The sequence below is a fragment of the Olea europaea genome, chromosome 4, assembly GCF_002742605.1.
Source record: "Olea europaea var. sylvestris chromosome 4, O_europaea_v1, whole genome shotgun sequence".
Taxonomy (NCBI): domain Eukaryota; kingdom Viridiplantae; phylum Streptophyta; class Magnoliopsida; order Lamiales; family Oleaceae; genus Olea; species Olea europaea.
This window is the reverse complement of record NC_036240.1, coordinates 6,295,815-6,308,378: the sequence shown is the minus strand read 5'-3', so window position 1 is coordinate 6,308,378 and position 12,564 is coordinate 6,295,815. Positions and strand designations below refer to the sequence as shown.

General features: G+C 38.8%; 1 protein-coding gene across 1 annotated transcript in view; it reads right to left on the bottom strand.

Annotated features, from left to right (window-relative positions):
• Positions 1-1,068, bottom strand: part of LOC111392868 (oleoyl-acyl carrier protein thioesterase, chloroplastic-like) — an 8,172-nt gene extending 7,104 nt beyond the window's left edge. Inside the window, exon 1 of the mRNA XM_023018273.1 lies at positions 1,022-1,068. Coding sequence (XP_022874041.1) covers positions 1,022-1,068 — 47 coding nt within the window. The remainder of the gene's footprint in view (positions 1-1,021) is intronic.
• Positions 1,069-12,564: the final 11,496 nt, after the last annotated feature.

Here is a 12,564-nt window from a genome sequence, read left to right as displayed (position 1 = left end):
GTCATGATGGTAACATTAAATTTTTTTTTTTTTTTTTTTTTTACAAGGTATCCAATTCTTGACTAATCCTTGAGTTTGTGATCCGGCCCCTCTTCACACAGTCCAGTTAATCGCGGGATGTGCCTCAACTAGTCAGGGTCCGAGCTCTCCCCACCTGATCTGCCAAAGTGCCAAGCAAGCCAATCCAAGTTTGCACCTTACCTTCCAAGAATAATCCTTGCCTTCTAAAATTTCTCTTGCCTTCCAAGAAATCCTTGCCTTCCAAGAGCCCTATGAATCGAGCTCACGACCTCTGATCTGCCAGGTTTGACAGAGCCCGTCCTTTATTAGTGGAGAAGTGCCCCGGGGGCACATTAAATGTTCGTTCTATTTAAGATAGAGATGGTACATCATCTACTTTGATTCTCAAATCATTAAGGTTCCAATTGCTATGGTACAGTTTCCATAAAAAAATCATTTTCCAACTTTTTGTAGTATGTGATGTGTAAAATTTTCTAGACAATTTCTTTTCCATTTTATACCTCACCTGTTGCATTTTCCATGAAAACAAGGAAAATCAATTCTCCACCCTTTTTTTTTTAGCAATGAGAACAATGCTAGGAACGATTATAAAAGAGAATATCCTTTAAATTGACAATTTTCATGTAATACAAAGTCAAACGAACACCAAAATATAAATAATATTTGGATCTTTTTTTTTTTTTTTAGTAATGGAAAAAAAATTCTAAAAACAATTGTAGAAGTGAATATCCCTTAAATTGACAATTTTCATGAAAAATAAAGCGGAACGAACACTAAAAAATATTTTTATTTTAAAATTTTTCAAGTGAAAAATTATACAAATCAAACACTATTAATTGGCAATTCCCACTAAAACAAACAAATTATAGACAATTCAATTCCCTTCAATTCGTTTTTTTCCACCAAAATTCCATCTTTACAATCAAACGGATCCTAATAATATTAAAAAAATTAATAAGCAAATGAAAAATATTTTATTCTTGCTCTTTTTTGAACTCACCTCTTGAAAATTCCAAGAGGGACGGAGGATTGGATCACAATCCCCATCTCGAATCCACTTCAACTATTATATATATATTTTTTAAGTTTTTTAATTTGTGTTTTTAAAATTTAAATTATATTTGAAAAATAAAATAAAAATACAAAAAGAGAAAGAGATAAATTACTGCAAGCATTTTAATGTACTTATTATTTTCTATCATTCTTGAAATAACCAATGATATATATTTGTCAAATTACGCTTAATGTACTTATTATTTTCTATCATTCTTGAAATAACCAATGATATATATTTGTCAAATTACACTACTTATACATAAAAATGATAGATATTTCTGTACAAACAATAAAATCCAAAGCATGAATCGCTTTTTGGAATGATTTTGAGAATTGATTTTTTGACCGTTAAGAGAAAAGTGGGATCCACCTGTGAGAAAAGAAGTCAAATATGACGGCTAAAATAGTGAAATAACGGTCAAAAAATTAATTTTTTGAGTGAAAAAATCGAGTCCAAACAGGCCCTATATATTTGTAATATGATAAAGTGTGAATTATTTTATTCATTTTTTATTTTCTACCCCCGAAAATTTGTCGTTAGCTGTCCTGGAAACGAGGGATTACCACTTATTTCTACACCAAGAATAGACTAGGAGAGGGTTGGCCTACCCCCATTCAATACTCGCATTATCTGCACGGTTGCACCCATATTTTGTAACAAATTTTCTTAATAAAATAATTGGAATAAAGTAATTGCATTCAATTCACCATGTTACGAAGGGGGTAAAGAGGAATACCCAACTACTACAATTTATTGATTCTGAGTTAGGACTGGCAAAATGCCGTGCCATCATCATATTCATGCAACTAATTTCACTAAATGATAAAGAAGAAGAAGACCCAAGATTGTTTCGCTCGGGTTAGTCGCTAACAATTAAAAAGGGATCAAACGATTGTGTAAGGAACAAACATTTTGAGACAAAGTTCCAAAAAGGGATGTTTTTATTGGCGATGACTTTACAATTGAAAAATAAAAACATAATACCTCCAAAGGACGCAAGCACACGAGTTACTGTAAAAGAAGTGTTTAAATATAAACTAAGAAATTGAAAGTTACATATTCTCTATTTGAGAGTGTTTGATTCGGGGTCTTTTGCTCTATGTCTTTTCTTCTTTTTATACTTCCTGGATGATCTTTTCGTGATCAACCGCTTAAAAACTGCTTGATCGCTCTATAACTACCCACTTTCCTTGTAGTGGCAAACTTGTCATGAAACTGCCTTCTCTAATTGCTGCCATTACTTTTGTCGTTCAACCGTCTTCAATTGAATTCCTTGAATCGTGGGACGTGGTAGGACTACCAAATAACTGCTTTATTAAGTGCACTTTTGGGTAACCATAACATCTTATGTTTGTTAAGATGTTGGGCGACTCGAATGTTTGGACGAAAGCAGGGTCACAGCTCTGGGCGACTGCATGGCAATTCATTCGCTCAAATCTTGGACGACTTGCAACCTTGGATGATGATATTACCGCGTTCATGGGCTTCCCTATTTGGGCCTTTATCCTGCATTATCTGATTGATTCGTTCTTTGGGCTATTTGATTTTTGGGGATCTTCCAGTTGGGCTTCATTCCTTGGGTTATTCGACTTGGGCTGAACTTTTTGTGTGTCAACAATTACCCCTCAATATGGCAGAATTAATACCAATTATTAATTTTTGCCATATTCACTTTGTGTTTCCCAGCAACATTCGAAATTTCCAAGAATTTCAATCATTGTTTTCTTCCATAGCCTGAAAAGATACGACGTTTGCAAACCCTTATAACCCCCAAATACGCTATTTCATTGCACCACTAAATCACGCCTCATTTTTTCGCGCTTCTCTCGCAATATTTACTGTTCATTTCCTTGCTTCTCTGCTACGTAACTCTGAAAAACTCTATTTCGTCCCTAATGGCTGCTTCACAATCCCAGTTTGGTGACTCCTTCACTTCCGAAGACTTTCAGAAACTCTTTACTCGGCCATATATAACTCCGAACTTCCTTGCACCGGCCAATGTCGAACTCAGTGAGTTCTACCTAGGTCCTTTATTCAACAATGCCAAGGCCATCGAACAAGCGGCGGTCGATCAGCTATTCCCTTGTACTCAGGGCCCTCCGTTTCTAAATTCTTTGCCACTGGGGCCACTTCGCGAAAGAAGTATTCGCACTTAACCTAAATCTGATGTCGTTTTTCGTAGATGGCATGCTCGCCTTGTGGACCATGGTCCTATTAAGGCAATTTTTGATAATACTAGGATTTCTGATTTGTTAAAAATCTCTCTTCAACCCCCTATTTTTGACCCAGTACTTTTTTCAATCGCTTTAAATTTTTGGTCTTCTGAGTATAATACTTTTATTTTTCCTCTTGGTCCCATGTCCATTACCTTAAGGGACGTTGGGGCCCTAGTAAATCTGTCACCTTTGGACGATACCATTTTTCCTGGTATTTTGATTTCTGGTGTCGCCCCAAAATTTGGTAAAGGCCTCACCAAGTCTTATTCAAGCCTGCAAACCCTTCATAACCACTCGAGCGCTGAGTCTTCCCATACTGAGCGAGTGACCTTTCTTCTGATTTGGCGTTGTAAATACATTTTGTGTGTGCCAAGCATAAAGCCCTCCCTGAGCTATTTACCCATAGCGCATGAATTGGCACGTGGTAGGCCTCTGAATTTATGTTCTTTCTTTTTAGCTGCTCTCTATAGAGACATGGCTTCTCTTCAATCCCAATTGAAGAATGGTGCATCTCCCACTGACAATGGGCCTCTTTGGCTTGCTCAAATGTGGTTGAGAGTCTATTTTCCATCTCTTGGTGCTCCATCTTTTTCGAGTCCTTCTGCTAGCTGCTATGGGCTAGCCATTGAGCCCCTGACTCCTGTAAATATGTCCAGAAGGGACATTTTTTCATTCTTTTATACTTTGGATTCAATCCCTTCTTTCTTTCATTTTTCTCCCTTTTTGACTCCAGATTATGTGCAACCTCCATCCACTCTGGATAGTGTGAACACTTTCTTGTTTGTTTGGATTTAGTTTTTGATCGGGAGGGAGTTGTTTCATGATATTTTGACTGGGACCAATGCCACGGTTGGGGTAGAAATATATGCTCCCCAATTTTTTGCTCGCCAACTTGGTTTTGGCCAAACTTGGCCTGTTCCCCCTTGCTATTCAAAGAATTTGATAGACCGCTTCCACACCATTAATAAGGCGGAGGCAGAGGCTATAAATACTCGCAATCTCCTTTTAACGAGCAACTTTTCATTAGCCCCTTTCAATCCTAGCCGTGCCATCCATCCCCTTTTTGAACGACTCTGGCCGTCAGTGAAGCGCAGATTATTTACGACTGATGTCAATCGTGCTTTCCATTCACTAGACCAGCCAAACATTTCTTCCACCTCTTCTGTTTTGGTCACTCCTGTGTCCATTAGGAGTCCCTCTTCTTCTGCTCATGCTAAACAACCTGCTCGTCCATCGACTTCTCTTCCTGCCAAGCCCACTGCGGCCAAAAGTGCCCTAAGCTGCAAACGGCCAGCCTCAGCATCTCCCATTTTGGAGGATGATGCTGATGATAATGATGATACCCCTCTCATCGTCAGGAGGAAGGTAATTAAATTGGTTTATTCATAAGCATACCTTTCCATACTTGAAACTTTTCCATGTGTTGATAGTTTATTTGGACTTCTCAGAAAAGTTCAACCTCTCCCTTGAAGGCTTTGGTGTTGGCAGCTCCTGCTCCATCATCCTCTACTGGGGCTGCTTCGTCCAAACCAGCTGATGAAGGGACTACGCTTAAAGAGAAATCTTCAGTCCCAGAATCTTCATCACAACCAATGGACGAGCCACCTTCTTCCCAGGGCGTTGACCCCCCAAATGTCGAAGCAGAACGTAATTCGTTTTTTGATGCTTTACCTTTGCTTGTGCTATTGGTGTTCATTTGTTGCCTATTGAGTTCTGCAGATGTTCCCATGAGTCTGCCCGTTGTGGCAAGGTCTTCTCGCTTAGACAAGGGAAGTTCTCACGAATGGTGGAGCCACAGGTAGCAGATTTGGCTGGGGATATGCCATCTTCCAAGATTGCTGATGAGGTAATCTTTGCTTCACCTTTACCTCCACTTTGTTTAGTGTAGTGGAAACTTTCAATATTGGCGATTTTCTTTGCAGGATGCTGATAAAATTGTGCGTTTCATTCAAGACTTATTCACTTCTTGGGGGCAAGTCAAGAAATCTCGCCCCACTTTATCCAGTTGTCCTTCTGCTTCTTCAGAGGAAGATATAAAGTTCCTCAAGCAGTCGATATTTGAGTATGTGTCCTTCATGGATATGGACATCGATAAGCTAGTGCTATCAGGTATAAGGATAAGTTTGAGCATTTGAATGCGAAATTGGAGCAAGCACTGACACTTCCGTCGCTCAATTTTTCTGCTGATTTTAAAGCGACGTTGAAAGTTATCCATTCCGAGGTCCTCTCCTTGTTGGCCAAGAATGTTGAACTGAAGGCCAAAAGTACTCAATATCTTCGCGCCGTATCTGAAAAAGAGTCTTTGCTTCTGGAGATCAACAAAGTTGAGGACGAGTTGAAAGAAATCTCTTCCGAAGTCATGATTGAAGACTCTTTGATGACTAGTTTGACTGCTCAGATGAAGGAGCTTCAAGCCAAGATGGACGACTGCAAGGCGAGAATGGCTGCTAAAAAGCGTAATGCCTTCCAAGGAATTGAGCGAACTAAGTCTTTAGTCGAGCAGTACAAGAAGTTAAAAGTTGATGATGATGTTGTGGCTGAATTGAACATCACTTCTTCTTGACAGAACGAGGACTGGGGGAAACTTAGGGAAAGAATTCGTTCGGTATGGGGCGAATTGTAATTAAGACATATAATGCCTTAACTTTTTCTTTTTATAATTCCGTATTGACTTTCCCTTTGTAACCTTTGTACTGATATAACAGCAGCCATCATTGTTAATGAATAATATTTTAGCCTCTTGTGTATTTATTGACGTATCGTCAATCGCTCAGGCATTTAACTGCTTTATGCTAAAAATTTTGCACATTTTCTTTTGATATTTCTGCCCGATTTTGGGCCATTTAATCCCATTTACTAGACACGAATATGGCTGCTCATATTCTGTCTTTTCACCTTCACCCCACTATAAATGCACATTATATTCTGTCTTTTCTCCTTTACCTCCCTATAAATGCTCGTATACTTCATACTTTCCATCTTCATTTCCATTTTCTTCTTCAAAAAACCAATTTGCTGCCATTGCTTGACATTTTTACAATCAATCAAAAACTTTCATTTTCCATGGAAATGGATCATCTGATCCGCCCACTTTGCCATCTTTCTTGATGTCACCTTTGGTATCGGAGATATAGAAAAAATTCTTTGGCCAGCAGCAAAGTTCTTCCCATCGTCTCCATTCCTACAAGGAGTTCAATGATGGAAGGCAATTTTTGGGGTGCTTGCAGGCCACCTTGCTTACTGAGAGTGCTTCTTAGCCTCCTTGCCTGTCGTTGCAGCGATGCATTTAGGAAGGCGATGTGAGGGCGCTTTATCTTCCTTTCTGCTTGCTGAGAGTGCTTCTCGGCCTCTCTACTTGCCTCTGCAGCAGTGCGATCAGGACGGCAATCAAGGTCAGTACACCCTCTTATTCGGCGGTCGACCGGGAGATTAGTTTGCTCTTAATCGTAGTTTATAGAGCATTTAGCATCTTGTATTTTACAGTTTTTGTAATGAACATTTATAATAAAGGAATTTATTTGAACGTATTTCGCTCTGGCCCTTTTTACTCTACGATCGTTCAATGCGATTTGGTTACGCTTTTATTTGTTCACTTTCCCATAAGAAAGGAACATACTTTTTCAAATATTTTCCATTAATGAACCTCATGTGTTTGGTGCCGTCTAAATCTTCCAAATGATAGGCTTCATTAGGCAATACGTTATTCACTTTATATGGTCTTTCCCAATTGGGAGACCATTTGTCATACTTTGGATTTTTGCTATCCAAAGGGAGTACTATTTTCTAAACCAGTTCGCCCAAACTGAACGACTTGACTATAACTTTCTTATTATAAAATTTAGCAATTCTTCGTTTTTGAACTTGCAATCTATCTAGGACGTCTAACTTTAATTCGTCCAACTCTAATAAGTTTTGAACTAGTGATTCGGTATACTCATCATCACTTAACTTATGTTGCAAACACACTCTGATCTATTGCACATGTTGATTTCCATAGGCAAAACGGCCTCCTGTCCATAAGTAAGTTGGAAAGGAGTAATTTTTGTACTTGATCGAAGCAACGTCCTGTAAGCCCATAAGGCTTTGTTCAGACATTCGTGCCAATTTCTGGCATTTTCATCTATCATTTTCCTTATGATATTTTTTAAAATCTTATTAGAAGATTCTGCTTGCCCGTTGGATTAAGCGTAATATGGTGTGGAGTTTACTAATTTAACTCCAAACTCGCTCAAGAATTTATTCATTTGATCCCCATTTAAAGACGTCCCATGATCTACCATCAAAGTTTGTGGAATTTCAAATCTATAAATGATGTGATCACGGATAAATTCTATGACATTCTTCTGGGTGATCTCTTTTAAAGGTACCGCCTCTACCCATTTAGTGAAATAATCGGTTGCAACTATAACAAAAGTATGTTGCTTGGACGATGGGGGATAAATCTTCCCTATCGGGTCTATCGCTCAACCCTTGAACGGCAAAGGTTTAATAATAGGTGATATCTCTCGTGTTGGCGCCCTTTGTATTGGACCATGCTTTTGGCATGCTAAACAACTTTTTGCATACTGAACGCATAATTCTCTCATCTTTGGCCAAAAATATCCGCTCCGAATAATTAACCATCTCATTCTTTGGCCAGTTTGATGAGCTCCACATATCCCTTCGTGCACTTCAGTCATGATCGTCCTGACTTCTTGCAAACTTACACGTTTTAGCAGTATACCATCAGAGCGTTTCTTGAACAACTCTTCATCTATCAATGCATAGTTTAGCAAACGCAACTTCATTTTTCTACTATCTCTTTTATTAGGTTCTTTATGGAACTCCTTAATCTCTGCCCTTCAATCCATTGCATCTCCATCTTGTATGCAATGAAGTTCAATCCTTCTCGCCCCTCTTTGGATTACGGGCAATATTGTTCCATATTCACAAGTAGACTTCCAATTTAAAAACTTCGAGTACCCTGAGGCCATCTGGGTTAACTCATTTGCTACGTCATTATATATCCTATTAAAGCACTAAAGTTCTGCTTGGTCGAATTCTTCTAATAACTCTTGGGCGATTTCATATTAACTCATGATGGAATCACTTTGGCATTTAAAATCACCAATCAGTTGGTGAATTACCAATTGAGAATCGCCTCTAATGTTTACATTTTTTACCCCCATATCTATCATTAGTTCTAGGCCCACGATTAAGGCTTCATATTCGGCCTGATTGTTGGTGCATATCCTATCCAAAGTGAATGCGAACTTGTAGCAAATTTCTAAAGGATTTATCAATGCTACTTCTACTTCTACACCTTTAGAGATTTTTGACCCATCGAAATACAACACCCAAGGTTTTAGCTCGAACGAATTGATTTCTAATTCAATTTCTTCAAGCATGTCAAGGCATAGATGATCGGCTAGAAAGTTAGCCAAAGCCTGATTTTTGATTGCCTTTTGGGGTATGTATTATATTTCGAATTCTGATAAAGCCAACGTCCAAAGGCCTACCCTTTGGTGTAAAATAGGGCGAGAGAACATATACTTAATCAAATTTACTCTAGAAATCAAATAAACGGTTACGGACCGTAAATAAGCCCTTAATTTTGTACATGTGAAATATAATGCAAAACATAATTTTTCGATAGTAGAGTAATTACATTCACATTTTTTTAACCGTCTACTCAAGTAGTAAATCGCCCTCTCTTCACCAAATTGGTTTTCTTACGCGACCATTCCAACTATTGATTCTTTTTCAGCCGATACATACACTTTCATTGGCCGTCCTTGGATTGGTGACACCAACACTGGTAGACTTGATAAATATGTTTTCAGGCTTTCAAAAGCCTTTTGATGTTCTTCTTTCCAGACGAATTCGTTCTGATTTTTCAGTTTTAAAAGTGGCGAAAAGATTTTAGTTCGTCCTGCACAGTTAGAAATAAAGCGTCTTAAAAAGTTTACTTGGCCTAGAAATCTTTGCAATTCTTTTTTGTTGCTAGGTGGTTTGGCCTCTAGAATGGCATTCGCTTTATTTTTATCAAGTTCAATCCCTCTTTTGTGTACTAAGAAACCAAGAAAGTTTCCTGCATTTACACCAAATGCACATTTCAAGGGATTCAACTTTAACTTATATTGTTTCATTCGCTCAAATGAACATCGTAACTGTTCGAAATTGTCATCTTCTTTAATGGATTTGACCACTATATCGTCTACATACACTTCAACAAATTTGCCTATCATATCATGAAAAATCAAATTCATTGCCCTTTAATAAGTTGCTCCTACATTTTTCAGGCCGAAAGGCATGACTACCCATTCGAAACATCTTAGAGACCCAGGGCATCTAAAGGCAGTTTTGTGTATGTCCTCCTCAACTATATAAATTTGATTGTTCCTGAATACCCATCCATAAAAGAATACATGACGTGTCCGACAGTTGAGTCTACTAAAGAATCTACCGTGGGCATTGGATACTCATCTTTGGGTATCGCTATATTTAAATTCCTAAAGTCTATGCACACCCTTAGTTTACCATTCTTTTTTAGTACTGGCACGATATTGGACAACCATTCGACATACCTGACTGTTCTAATAAAACCTGCTTTTAATAATCGCTCTATCTCTTTTTTAATCTCAGGGAGTACATTAGGAGCAAAACGTCTGGGAGGTTGCCTGTGAGGTTTAAAATTAGGCTTAGTTGGTAATCTATGTTCCACTAAGTCTCTATCTAAACCAGGCATTTGTTCATATTCCCAAATAAAATAATCTTTATACTCCTTTAACAAAGCGACTAATTTATCACTAACCTCTTGATCGAGCATCTGGCTGATGAATGTTGGACGATCTTCTCCTTCATTGCCAATATTTACTTTAATCGGAGGGCTTGCGCTTGAGCGTATCCAGGCTTGATGATCCGCATTACTTCATCGTCCAACTCCCTTGTAAGCATTTCTTCTTCTAAACAATCCACCTTATTTACTTCTCGGCCAATACTTTTGTTCCAATTCGAATACTGCTAATTTGTCTTTCAGCATTTTCAAGGCTACTTTTTCTTTCACTGTGTCTTTGCATTCTTTATTGAAAGCCGTTAATTTGGCTTTGAAGGCCTGAATATCGGTCATTTGCTCTTGTTGCTTAGAACTCATTCAAGACTCCTTAATTATTCTTTTGCCAATTACTGGCTCTTCTAAGGCCACTATATTTAGCCTCATCTGACTGAACTTTTTAGTGAATGCGTCCACTGAAAATGGCTCTTCGCTCTGCGCGACAATTTGAATTTCTTCCCCTCTCGTACTACCCTGACAGGTCCATAGTTTCCTTCGTATAGGAACTTTTCCATTGAGTTTGCTTCTGCGACAAAAGGCCTATGATCAGCCTGCACTACCTCTACTCCACCTTTGTTATTTCAAAAAACTAGGCATTGATGGAGCGATGAGGGTATACAACGACTTCCGTGTATCCAATCTCTCCCTAGTAACACATTGTAACTAGTAGGACCATCTATTACAAAGAAGACTGTGGTCCTAGTAGTCGTACCTATAGTTATGTCCAATGGCATAACTCCCTTAGCTGCAGTTGCTCCTCCATTGAAACTTGTAAGGATGACTTCTATTGAAATCATATCCCCTTCTGTCTTTGCAAATTTCCTCATCATCCTAGATGGAATGGTGTTTATAGCTGCTCCATTATCGACAAGCACTTTTGCCACAGGTATGCCGTTAACTAGAGTTTTAACGTACAATGGCCTCAAGTGTTTAGTCAATTTCATGGCTGGCCGTTTAAAAATAACCTTTTCGACAGCCTTTATTTCTACTTCCTGCTTGTCCTCTGTTGAGTTATCCTTTTGTGAGAAGTCAACATGCAGCATATCGCACTGAGCATCTGTCTCCTGAATTTCCTTTTTACTGTTTTCTGATTCTTCCTCTTCAGTTACCCAACCTGTGGGAGGAAGCATTATTCTTGGAGGCGATCCATACTTTTCAGAACGAGGTACTCTCTTCTTTCTTTTGGGGGTCCGTACAGCACGTAAAAATCGAAAGAAAGCCCAGATGATTCTCCCAATAAATCTACTTCACGAACTCCCTCTCGATGTAGTTGCTTCAACAGAGTATTGTGTGATACTCCTCTACTTCTCCTTTCTGCTTCCAGATCGATTTCCTCTTCAATGTCTGTCATACCACCATCTTCCTCACCATTGTAGGCCTCTCTAGAAGTCTGGCCTTCTTCATATTCCAGCACGCATGCTTCTCCTTCGTTATCCTCTCTCTCTTCTTCTTCTTTCTCTTTATTCTTGAACTCATTGACTAGTAAATAGTTATTAGCCACAACAAAAGGTAACGTACCGAACCGAATAGTAAGGGGCTGATCTGGATCTTCTCCATCCTTTCTGTCTCGCTCAAACTTCGATCTCCCAAAAGAAGTTTCTGACAACTCTTTCATTGATTCATCTGTACCAGTCTCTTCACTATCTTTGAGAACATTTTGATTGGCTACCTTGAGTAATTTAGGCGCCTTAGGACGTAGCACTCCCTGTTGTTGTCTCATCATTTGTCCATAATTTCGTTGGAAACGCCTTTGTTGGGTTCTAGTAATCCCGTCGAAGGGTATTGCCTTTCCTGCATTATACTGGAACGAATGCCATACATTTGGTCGGCGAGGTTGCGGCCTGAATGTTCTCCCATTATCTACTGGCCTGAACTGCCTCTCAAAAGGCGGTCCCTTGTAGAACGATGTACCTCGCCCTCTACCAGGCTGAGCATTTGGTAGGAGAATAGGGCGATGGGAATGCTGCCATATCCTTGATTTCTCCGTATTCCCACTCACTTCTCTTTTACATCTTACACACAAGACGTCTTCATTCTTCTTTGGCCCCTTCCCTTAATACGTTCAAAAACACTGGAATGTGGTCCAGGGTCTTTTTCTCCATCATCTATAACCAATTTGAATTTTGACAACTTATTTTTGAAATCAGACGTCACCATATTCACTCCAAGTGGCTGCGAAAAGAATTTTCGTCCAATGCCATCTTCTTCTTATCATCGAACGTAATTCGTCCTGATTTAATAGCATCCTGTAACACATGGCGAAAAACCAAGCAATTGTTAGTCAAATGTGACCATGCATTATGCCACTTACAATATTTTTTACCCTTAATTTGTTCAGGGTTTGACAATTTATGTTTATCGCTTAGCTTTATCTGATTATCCTTATATAATTTATCAAATATAAGGTCAGCTTTGGTTACATCGAACGAGAACGTCCTAGCTTTTACGTTTTCATCTTT